Here is a 12846-nt window from a genome sequence, read left to right on the forward strand (position 1 = left end):
ATACTCAAACACTTGACTCTAATTTCGGAATACTCATGTATTGACTTAGACTCAAAGATATGCATCTATCATACTATCTCACTATGAAATCCACACAGCTATGTGCATAATAATCTCAATATCATATCTCCTAGTATAACATGATTAACTCATATAACATGCTAAGTTAGTTATCTTTCAAACAACTGACTCATTCATATGATCCTCCTTTAACTTTCACCATATGAATAACTTCATCTATATGATTCCATTATATCATTAGAGTCAGGATACCTCCTTCTAGACGAATCTCTATTCAATGCACATCCTAACCATCTCAACCCAATATTTCTTTTCTTGAAAATATTACGTCTTGATCAAATTTTTCATATTTTATATCTTATATCACACAAAAACTCAAAAGTTCAATCAAAACAAAATTTATCTAAAGTTACATAAACTAAAAAATTTTCAATTAAATATAATTAAAATTCACATAAAATTTAATTTAAAATAATAAACAATAATAAAACTGAAAAACATAAGTAAAACTTATTTTTTTTGTACTCTAGTTTGAGGGAAAATCATCTCGCTTAAGCGAGAATGAGTCTTTCCTAAGCGAAAATTATCTCGCTTGAGTAAGAATGGGTCTTGCCTAAACGAAAATTATCTCTCTTGAGCGAGATTGAACTCGAGAGCACCCAAAAATTCACCCCATTTTTGCTCGAGCGAGATTTCCTCGCGCTTGAGCGAAAATGGGTCTTGCCTGAGCGAGATTCCTTCTCACTTGGGCAAAAATGGATCCAAGAGCACCCCATTTTTCACTTTATTCTCGCTTGAGCGAGAATTGCCTCGTCTGAGCGAGATATGCAGAAGAATCCTCATAAATCTGCTATATTTTTGGATTTTTTTTTACCAAATTTACATTCAAACTCATATTTTTATAAATCTACACAATAAAATGACACTTCTTACTCAAAGTTATTTAAGCACTCTCATTAAGCTATTATGTCAATCGATACATCTATACATATATATGTTCTTTAAACCAAAATCATCTAAAATCAAACCGTCAATTCTCATCAAACATTACATTTTAAGTTATTCAACAAACTGTTCAAATACATTCATTAACTCATTCAAATTAACGCCCATATAAATTTTACAACATCTACCATATCTACAATTTCACATTCCAATCTCAGTCAAATTCAGTCACATTCTAATCTACCCCCACATCCAAATCTTCAAAACCTATGGTTTTATTGGATATTTAAACTAGTTTTCCTTACCTGAGTTTGAGCATATGCTCATTTAGAGTTCCAAACCTACCAAAAGTTCAATGGTAGTTTAACCTGTACCACAAAGTCTTGATAAAAAAAATCTAACTATATCACTAGGACTAGCTAATAGAAACTAATCCTGAAGCTAAAAGAGTCACATGCAAAGTCTAGACTGAGACAAACCTAACAAGTTCAAAACTTGACTCAAAGAGAATAACAAAAACGAACTTACTATATCATATATTTTGATCGGATAGTCTTGTAGTCTTTGTTCAAAAGTCTAATGACGAACTCCGATTATCAAATTGATGAACAAGGAAGTTAGAATATTAAAATAAAAACAAAAAAAAAATTTCTAAAAAAATAATAATTCTTTTAAAATAAAACTTGAATAACTAAATTTTCTATTTATATATTTTTTTTATTTTAACAATAAAACATTCTGATTCATCTAAAATATAATCTTTTATTCTAAGGTTATTTTCCACTTCCTTATATTGAAAATTTGTACCATTTTATATAATGGGATAAAAGCATAGATAAAATAAGAGAGAAAAAGTAAATGCATTAATTATGGCAGTAGTGATATTGACGACATTGAAAATAAAACATTATCTCAATTATATTACTCCTTTAAAATTGGATTATTTAATCCCATTTTTATTCACAGTGAATAAGGCAAACCCAGAAAGAAAAAGAAAATACATGAATATGAAAATTGAATAAAAGGCCAAACTCTGTTGAACATACACACTATTCTGATTCTGTCCATTCAATCGTCAATATCCTGTGAAGAACAACGTCAATGGCAACTCTGTATGAAAATTCTTCATTTTCTAAATTATTCTCTCTGTTACATTTTTATTGCAACATCATCTTCTTCTCTAATGCTCTCTCTTTGTATCTAACAGTGGCGTTCAAGCATTTCGTCCTCCTCCATTAACATCCACCTCCGACCCACCTTCTCTTTTTGATGGCACCACCAGGTTCTTTCCATCTCACACTCCAAAATTCACCTTTTCCATGGTTCTTCAATTTTAACATGCCCATCTCCTTTTTTAATTATTTAGGTTGTACATCAGTTATTCATGCCCTTATGCACAACGTGTATGGATAACTAGGAATTACAAGGTTGTTCCATTTACCAAGTTCTTCTAAGTGCCTGCTTCTTGTGATTTATAGTTATTTTGAGTTTAAGTTCTATAAATAAACCATCTGAATAAAAAAAAAACAATAATAAAATATTGTTGAAATAACTTTCTAAAGTAGTTCTGGTAAAAATTAAGATATTTATCCAGTTTGTAATTAAATAACATTTTAGAAACCTTTTACACTGTCTACACATAAACTATTTACTCTTATTTAATGTTCTTTCTGTCACTTTTATTTCTGGTATTGGTAATTAAAATTACAGAGACTACAAGCCAAGATCCAATTGGTCCCTATTGATCTTCAAGATAGGCCAGCTTGGTATAAGGAGAAAGTCTACCCTGAAAATAAGGTGAGGCGATTTTAAATTGATTGAGCTAATATTTTTTGGTAGGTTTGTCTACTTTTTCTTGGTTGTTTGTTTGAGCTATTTGGATTCGTTTTTATTTTACAAGGGTGACAATGAGATTTGAACTTTGAGTCTCATGTATACTATCAAAATTCATTTACTGCACTAATCCTAGTGGATCTTTTATTCAGCCAATTTCTAAACTGATTTTGTTCTTCTTTATCTCTCTCTATATATATAGGTGCCGTCCTTGGAGCACAATGGCAAGGTATTGGGAGAAAGTCTTGATTTGATCAAGTATGTAGATGCCAACTTTGAAGGGACACCTTTGTTTCCTGGTGTAAGAACTAGGAACTGCAAATTCTTCTTCATGGCCTCTCTCATCTCTTTGTTAGAATGAATTAATGATGTTAAGTGGAAATTTTTCTAGGATCCTGCTAAGAAAGAGTTTGGTGAACACCTAATATCCCATGTTGATACATTCAACAAAGACACGTCCTCTTCATTGAAAGGGGATGCTGAACACCAAGACAGTAAGCAGGATATTTAAGTTCATAACTATAGGACGTTTTCCCTTTTCATTTTCTATATAAGTACACGTTGGTCCTTAAAATGGTTATTTAAATCAGGTTTTGCCTTTGAGTACTTGGAGAATGCTCTTGGTAAATTTGATGATGGACCATTCTTTCTTGGTCAATTCAGTTTGGTAAGTTAAAATCGTTTCAATAATCTTTGATTTTCGGTTTCCTTTCAAACTTGCTGCTTTTCAGGCTGATTACTAGTGCTTGTCGTGATGCATCTAATGTGTTAGAATAAATCAAAATATCTTAGCATATCTTATTATCCTCGAGCATTGATTTCCATATTTCCTCTTTAGTTTTTAGGATTAGTGACTACAATATTTCATTATCTTATCATGACTGATTTTACTTAATAGCTAGGATTATGATTAGTATAAAGAGTTAGTACAATAAATTTTATGAATATATCAAATATATTAATGTATTGTAATACATCTTAGTTAACACTAATTCCGCATTTCGTTATCTTTAATATCTCTTCCTCCCTCTATCCAAAACCCAAACATTTCAACATGATGAAAGAAAGTAGTCATTATCTGATCCCTATGTAGAATACAAGTATCATACGTGATCATATCAACGACTATAGCTTTTCTTTCATATAATCTGAAATGTTTGTGATGATCAGGTGGATATTGCCTATATTCCATTTGTTGAAAGATTCCAACCTGTCTTTCTCGACTTTTTCAAGCATGACATCACCGAAGGAAGGCCAAAACTTTCAACTTGGATTGAGGTACACTCAAATCAGTTGTGTAAAATAAATTCTATTTTTGGTGGAAATTGCTCTTTGTTTATATGATGAATTTATCATAATCATCTTACTCAAATTTCTCTATTTGCTGCACAACTGTTGACAGATTGTTCCATTTGAACTTGCATAACTACTAAGTAATAACCCTTGAGACACACTGATTACAAAAGGAATATCATTTGTGAACGAAAAATGTTTCTTTTACAGGAGGTGAACAAGATTGATGCTTATACAGAGACAAAAATGGATCCCCAGGAAATCGTTGATAGATTCAAGAAACGTTATCTGGTAGTATATATATTATGAATCTCTTAACTATTGATTTTGAAGAATCGTGATTGGTTTCTTACTGATCTCTTGGCTACTTCTTTTGCATTTGTACTCTGCAGTCTCAACAGTGAACGTTGGATTGGCTTTTTCTAAGACGTAGATAATCTTCACTCAAATATCAGTTATGTTTATCTGCTAAAGTTGCACATAGTTATGTTCACTTGCCAGCTTGTATTGATGTCATACATAATATTTATATACGACCTTATGATCACTGGTCATTATGGTAGGATTATCCTAACAGTGCTATATTGCCTATTAAACTTGTTATCGTATAATTTTATACGTAACCTCTCAGCAAGATTTATTGCATGAAAATTAGAGATGTTTATAACAGCTTATATAGACGTTCTTTATTCTCTGAGATTAATGCAAAAATGTTGCATCTAGTTAACTCTAAATTTTACTCTAATTTTTTTCTTTTTCTATTAGGTGCGTGAAACGATATATATATATATATATATATATATATATATATATTACTATTGCCACTGTGATTGATTTATTGTTGGAAATAAAAAAACCGGTTGCATTTTCACTCAAATTTGGTCTTGTTTTCCACCCTTTTAGACTCGTGAATTTAGTCCTCCATTCTCTAAAAATATGGGAATTGTTAGAGTGTATGCCTTAAACAAGAGGGGTGAATTGTTTATGGAGGATTTTTTTAAATATCGAAGGTATAGTGAAGGTCAATGAGAATTAATCAATCAAAAATTTGTTCAGTTGATTTTAGAAAGAGTTTTCACTTAACAACAGAAAATCAAGCGGTTGTTTTTACGAAACAAACGGTTTTTTATAGCAGTAAAAACAAATTTAAAGAGATAAGGGATAGAAAGATTCACACAGGAAATTTATACTGGTTCACTCTTAGCCAAAAGCTACATTCAGTCCCCAAAAAACCTCTGAGTATTCCACTAAGCAATCAAACATTTTGATTATAACACACACACCAAAGTGGTGATCTTGAATCCTTCAAGACACACACCACCTTTGTCAATCACACCACAAAATTCAGAACACCCTCTGAATGTACACAAACAGTTCTTACAAAAATACAATGGTCAAGAGAGAAAAGGAATTATAACACTTGATACAATCATAGATTGAATAGAAGAAGTACAAAACAATCCTATTCCACTCTTAGAAAGAATCCAAAGCTTGAAGCAATCTTGGAAAAACATGATTTGAAAGTATTCTCATGAATCAATAACACCGGGAGTGTAAAATAGATTATATGTACTTTAATCAGTTGTTAAAAACATTTAATGCAAAAGCTAGATCAGTTTTAAAACAAACATAACAGATTAAATCAGTCCAACTGAATTCTGTTAAGAATTTTAAAAAATCAATCGATTAAAAACACAAAAGAGTCGGTTGAATTGGCTTGATAGCAAAGTCAACCAATTTCAAGCTTTCTCAAATTCTTTTCAAAAACACTAAGTGTAAAACAACCGGTTGAAACGACAATTCAACAGGTTGATCTTCCGCTTTCTTTAGAAAACATCTTTTTTCAAAAGAACTTGAATCAAGCAACCTTGGATCAAATCTATGAGTGGATTTACAAATTCAAACTACACAAAACCCACACACAAGCAGCAACAAAGTCTTCAAGCAATCTTCTTGGATTTGGAGACATCAAAGTCTGTGTTTAATAGGAATGAGTCCTTCCTCGCAACTTCTTCAGTAACTAAGCACACATGTAAAACAATTATCTAATATTCGTGGTATGGGACAATCTTAAATGAAGTTTATAATAGTTTAAAACCTCAAAAACTTCAACTTGCTGACAAATTTTTAGTAACACTAAAAAGAGGAATCACCAAATTCCACCTCTACGGTGAACTCAGCCATCATTGATTTCATCACCACTAGTCTCTTACCCTTCCACACACTCCCAATCTTGTAAAACATCCTCCACTCTAACTGCCTTACTCAACAACACTAACTTCATAATTAACATTGTACCCAACCACTTTGATTGATGTCAAAAATCAATTATTGGATTATCCAAGAACCATTATTCCAATAAGTGTGTTCTAGTTGTGGTTGGTTCTTCCTACACCTTCACAACTTCTCCTGCCATCCCATAGGTTAGGCAAAAAGACCATTTTATTCTTAAAAAATTACATTTTGAATTCTATAATTTGGAAATATTTTTTTCTATTTACACCTCCCGGATTATAGAATCCATATGGTATTTTTGGATTTGAAAATACTTTTCAGATTCTACAATCCAAAATATTTTTTCTTTAAAAAATACATTATTTATTATAGGATCTGGAAGATATTTTTAGATCTGGAAATACATTCTGGATTCTATAACATTCCGGATTTTATAATTTAGAATGTAATTTTTTAAAGAAACCTATTTTGGATTTAGAATCAAAAGGTATTTTTAATTTAGAAATATTTTCTGAATTCTATAATCCGTAATTTTTTTTATCACCCATTTTGAAATGAAAACATCAATAAAATAAAGAATATTTTTAATATTTTGAAAAGTACGAGAATGTCATGCAAAATTATGAAAGTGTAGGAAGAAACAACCTTGTTACCAAGATGTTGGCATACCCGCAAAACCTACAACTTCCATGAGGCCCGAGTCTACTTGAATTACTGATTTTTAGCTTGGTCTATTTGATCCATAGGTAAAAAGAGTTTTATCTAAGCTTTTTTAGCTTTTGTGAAATTTTAATAATTTAATATAAAAATGTAATATTAATAAATGAGACGTGTAAGTTAAGTAAAAAAATTATATATATATATAACTTTTTTATGGTTAATACTTTTACTTAGTATGAAATTATAGGTTAAGTCAAACATTGTTGGATTATGTAGGTTCTTTATAATAATTATGTTTCATTCCTTTAGTCAAATTAGTTTTTAATATAGGATTATTTAAGTCAACTTTTGTGTCATTGTGATAGATGAACTCCTATAAATGGTTTTTCTAAAGAACCAAGGCTAATTTTAGATTTGCACCCAACACACTTGTTAAGAAGTGGACTTTAAGCCTAACTCAACCCCATAAAACCGGCTCAATGAGGTGAGGTTTGCACCCACTTATATACTATGAAAGACTTTAATCTCTAGTCGATGTGGGATCTCCAACACACCCCCTCACGCCGAGGCTACCAACTCGTGCGTGGAGATATATGTTATAGGTGGTTCGATAACGGTCCGATAGCGGGTGGAATGATAAACCCAACAAATACTCGCTAGGATAGGCTCGAAATGGCTCTAATACCATGTTAAGAAGTGGACTTTAAGCCTAACTCAACCCCATAAAACTGGCTCAATGAGGTGAGGTTTGCACCCACTTATATACTATGAAAGACTCTAATCTCTAGTCGATGTGGGATCTCCAATGGTAATGGGTGCTAGACTTCTTGGCATGGGAGAAGAAGGTTGGTCTACTGGAGGTTCAGGTGTATTATGACGAGTAGGAGAAGAAGGTTGGTTTCATGGAGGTTCAGGTGCATTGTGACGAGTAGGAGAAAAGGGTTGGTTTGATGGAGGTTCATGTGTATTGTGACGAGTAGGAGAAGAAGGTTGGTTTCATGGAGGTTCAGGTTCATTGTGATGAGTAAGAGAAGAAGGTTGATCGAGTGTTTGTTGGACACGAGTGGGTAAGTCAATGTCAATAGTAGGCAAAATACCTTGTGATGAAGGTGAGGATTGTGTCTGTGACTGTTGGCAGAATGGGAAAACACTTTCATGGAAGATGACATCCCGACTTGTAAAAAAAGTGTCTGCATCTATATTGTATGCTTTTTGACTGTGAGGATAACCAATGAAAATGCATTTTCGGGCGCACGGATCAAATTTTTGCTTAGGTGAAACAATAGTTGCGTAACAGAGGCAACCAAAAGTTTTTAGGTGAGAAAGTGAAGGTGGTTGATTATATAGTAGCTCAAAAGGTGATTTATTTTTTTAGTAAAGGTGATGGCAAGCGATTAATGATATATGTGGCGGTTAAAACGCATTCTCCCCAAAATTCTAATGGTAAATTGGACTTAAATAGGAGGGCTCGTGCTGTGTTTAAAACATGTCTATGTTTGCGTTCTACTACTTCATTTTGTTGAGGAGTGTAGACACAAGTACGTTGACATTCAATACCTTTTTTGAGAAAAAAATCATACATTGAAATAAATTCCAGTCCGTTGTCAACGCGGATGGTTTTAATATATGTCTGAAATTGATTTTGTGCAAATGTAATGAATGACTCTAAGAGATGTTGGGTTTCAGATTTGTGATTCATAAGAAATAGTCAAGTACATCTAGTATAGTCATCGACTATAGTGAGAAAAAAACGTTTTCCAAAATGAGTTGGGGTTTTATGAGGATCCGAATGTCACAATGCAATAGATTAAATGGAGAATGAGATTTTATTGTGCTTAAAGAAAAGGGTAGCCTTGTCTGTTTAGCTTTGGGAGAAATACTACAATTATTATGAATGGAAATGAGGTTTTTACTGATAGGGATAGGTAGTAAGGAAGATACAAGTTGTAGACACGCCGGAGAAGGATGTCCAAGGTGCTTGTGCCATAAATCAGGGTCAGTCGATATTTGAGATGCGTGGGCTTGGTTTGGAAGAGGGGACATGTAGTATAAGACTGCGTGTTGTTTACCCGAGCCAATCATCCTCCCCGTAGCCCAAGATCGGTGCTCTGATACCATATAAGAAAATGATAAAAAATGGTAAGAAGAAGAGATGTTTCTTATTCTCTTATGTGTATGTTTACATCACTTCATGTATAGGAAACATATAGGGAGTTTCTCTCTCCAAATTACAATCTCTAAATATCATGAGATTCTATCATTATTAAATTAATTGCATATAATTGGGTACAATATCGTACAATATTGCATACAATAATTGCATATAATTTGTTAATTATTATTTCCTTAATAACACTCATGTGAAATGTCCATTTTGTTTTTAATGATTTTAAATTTTTGCCTTCTGGATAGTCATATTTGTAAGTCAAATTACAAAGTTTCAGATATACAAATCCGGAAGTAATATGTCACTTCCATATTTTACCATTCGGAAGCTTATTTGGACAGCATAAATGACCTTCTGGATGTCAAGATCCATAAGCAAACATAAATGAGTTTCGGATCTCAATCCTCAACACCATTTACAACACACCATTCCAGATATGAAAATCCGGAACTCATGACTCACTTTCGGATATGACCATCTGGAAGCTTAAATGAAATATGAAAATGACATTCTGAAATGTATAAAAATGACTTCTGGATATTGAAATTCGTAAGCAAATGTGTGAAAAGAGCATAATGGGATTTTAAAATTTTCATTGGGTGCGAGTAAAAATTGATTGAGTGCGGGATGCAATTGCCAATAACCAAATGTGATAAGTTTTGTCCATCAATCCAATAACTTTTAAGCATATTACATGATTCTACACAAAATGGCTATTAAAGTGAAATAACTATTAAAAATAAACACTTATCTGATCATTAGACAATTTGATTTAAACGTTCTTATCTCAATTATTTAATGAATGATAGTTTACTCTTTACATACTAAAATAGTCAAGATGTTCTATTATTTTAATCATAATAAATAATATTAAGTTTAGATAAACTAATTTCTTATTGTTTTCTTTAAGTGTAAGTGTATGCATAAAAGGTAAGAATGAGATTATTAAGAAAAGGCAAGTTCAATATTTATTTAACTATTAAACCGTCTTTCTCATAAAAATTTTAGATAACCTTTAAGAAAAGCTCAACTAATAAAAAGTGTAAGACTTAAGATGAAACTTATTACAAGGTGAAAATTCACTTTGAATTTGTTAGACTGTGTTAATAAGTTAGTTAGGAACAATGATGACTCACACCTCCCAATAAAGTCTTTTAACACAACAAATCAACTTTATTGTAGTTGTATGTTAAAATTGGTAATGTTAGTACACGAAAGAGATGTTTAGTGTGAAAGGTACTTTGAAACATAGTAGATTAAGTGCAGTATGTTGGATATGAAGTCAGGATCAATTGGATTAGGCTGACTAGACACCATGTTTAGTGAGTGAACTTAATCATTGTGTCCCTTTTATAATTTCTATTTAAAGAGATCATTGTGCTTGTAATTAATGTGCAACAGGACAGAAATAAAACCTAATAGTTGTCCATGCGGATGTAGGTTAGAGTTGACGACCAAACCACATTAAATCCTGTGTTATTTATTTTCTGTAGTTGATTCGTGATTATGTGTGTTGCTTCCGCGTGCGTTTTTTCCCATCAAGTGGCATCAGAGCATGGTTCGTTTACATAATAGAGATCCGATCAGCAGAAATTAATCGACAAGACGTGAAAATTGCGGTTGTAGTGACGTCCCAGAGCTAGGGTTTTGCAGGGGCGACAACGACATCCCAAAGCTAGGGTTTCGCAGGAGCGACCGTGATGTCCCAAAGCTAGGGTTTTGCAGGGGCGGCAACGACGTCCCAAAGCTAGGTGTGTTGGTCTAAGACGACATAGAGTGCAGTGCGACGGTGGTGGTGCGGAGCGCGCCAGTGCGGTGCGGAGCGCGCGTCCTGGCAGTTGTGGTCCAGTGCAGTGGGGACTGCGACCAGGTCTATTGGTGAGTGATTTTTGGGTGGTGCAATTTTTGTGTTCTTGATTTAAAAAAATAATTGCCAAGATCTGAAATTAGTTGCACGGAGTATTTCGTCTAGTCGTTTGAGATGGCAGAAGACGGGAAGTTCTGAATTGAAAAATTCGATGGTAAGGATTTCAGTTGGTGGAAAATGCAAATTGAGGTTTTGTTAGTTCAGAAAGATTTGGACGTGGTTTTGGGTGACAAGCCAGAAAAGATGTCTGATGCAGAGTGGACAGGTTTGGATCGGAAAGCTATGTCCGTTATCTGACTCTCTTTGACCAAGAATGTTGCCTTCAACATTCTGAAGGAGAAGACAACGAAAGGTATCATGGAAGCATTTTCTAACATGTACGAGAAGCCATCTGCTGCAAACAAGGTGTTTCTGGTTAGAGAATTGGTAAACATAAGGATGAAGGAAGACAATTCAGTTACTGAGCACATTAATAAAATGAATTCGATCTTAGCCAGACTTACGTCAGTGGTCGTGCTTCAGCTGAGGTTCCTAGACGACAGTGGGTTAGGAGAACCAGTATTCCAACTGTTGAAACATCTCCAGAAAATTTCTTGTTAAATATGGAGAGTGTTTGTTCTCAAGTTGTTCCAGGATCTGACAGTTCATGCAAGTGGGAGCCGGTAGGAACAAAGAACGGGTCAGTGGAAGTTTCAGTCATGACTAACGTGTTGAAACTCAGGGAAGTTTCAACGAAGCCTTCAAAATGATTAAGAAAACTGGTGGCAACTAGTGGTAGAACATTGAGTTCCGTTGGCAGATTACAAAAGTACATGTACACAGTTGAAGCGCATGTGAACATTGTTCCGTGGCCTTCAAGTGGGAGATTGTTGGGTATGAAGCCAGGACTAATTGGGTTGGGCTGACTAGACACCATGTTTAGTGAGTGAGCTTAATCATTGTGTTCCATTTATAATTTCTATTTAAAGAGATCATTGTGCTTGTAATTAATGTGCAACAAAACATAAATAAAACCTAATAGTTGCCCGTGTGGATGTAGGTTGCAGTTGGTGATCGAACCACATTAAATCCTGTGGTGTTTATTTTCTACAGTTGATTCGTGATTATGTGTTGCTTCCGCGTGCGTTTTTTCACATCACAGTAGAGACCAACCTCTCCTATAACTCTAACACAAGAATAAAAGATCTACATACAAGTCACAATGGTCTTATTCAATATCCTATAAATAGAAGTTTTGACATGCATAACAAACTAACAATCTTATGTAGAATCATAATGTACTTTGTATTAACTTTTTCATTTCAATTATAAAGTGTTAGATCATAAACTATCTTATAAGCAATATAAAAAAGTGCATTATCTGTGTAAATTTTTCATGTGAAGATATCTTTCAACGAGGTACATCCTCTCTATCCTCTCTTTCTAGAGCTATTCTTATATCTTAAATAACTACTTTGTTGTAGCTAAAAGTGGTAATACTAGAATATTTAGAAAAGTTGAAGCGACTTAGTGAAAAAAAAAAATTTGTATTTTTTATCTTATTGAGAAAGATGACCATATTTATGTATTGATTGTAAGTTAGAAGTGCGTAAAAAATACTTGTAACGAATTTTGATTATTATTTTTTTTCATGTTATAAGAACTAAATATAGACAAATGTTAGGATGAAATAGTATAATGTCTCCGTGATTCTACTATTACGACTATCCTTCACAAATTATTTGCTAAAATCATTATATAAATTGTTTTTAACTAGTAGATAATCATCATCCCCAAATTAATTACCTATCATTTACCATATTGCAAAATATTTTTAAAACACTTT

At 33.1% G+C, this 12846-nt stretch overlaps 1 protein-coding gene across 1 annotated transcript; it reads left to right on the forward strand.

The window, feature by feature from the left end:
- Positions 1-1937: 1937 nt before the first annotated feature.
- Positions 1938-4826, forward strand: LOC137829566 (glutathione S-transferase L3-like). The gene is made up of 10 exons (XM_068636394.1): positions 1938-2078; positions 2174-2248; positions 2333-2393; positions 2677-2763; positions 3002-3100; positions 3191-3293; positions 3390-3466; positions 3970-4077; positions 4303-4383; positions 4485-4826. The coding sequence occupies exons 1-10, from the start codon at positions 2068-2070 to the stop codon at positions 4494-4496; spliced, it is 714 nt and encodes a 237-aa protein (XP_068492495.1). The 5' UTR covers positions 1938-2067; the 3' UTR covers positions 4497-4826.
- Positions 4827-12846: the final 8020 nt, after the last annotated feature.

The sequence above is a fragment of the Phaseolus vulgaris genome, chromosome 7, assembly GCF_000499845.2.
Source record: "Phaseolus vulgaris cultivar G19833 chromosome 7, P. vulgaris v2.0, whole genome shotgun sequence".
Taxonomy (NCBI): Eukaryota; Viridiplantae; Streptophyta; class Magnoliopsida; order Fabales; family Fabaceae; genus Phaseolus; species Phaseolus vulgaris.

Bases quoted from the DNA above. Each gene is read 5' to 3' on its own strand.
- LOC137829566 (XM_068636394.1), top strand. The intron at 2,249-2,332 runs GTTCTTTCCATC...TTAATTATTTAG, and splicing joins CTTTTTGATGGCACCACCAG to GTTGTACATCAGTTATTCAT. The intron at 3,467-3,969 runs GTAAGTTAAAAT...TGTGATGATCAG, and splicing joins TTCTTGGTCAATTCAGTTTG to GTGGATATTGCCTATATTCC.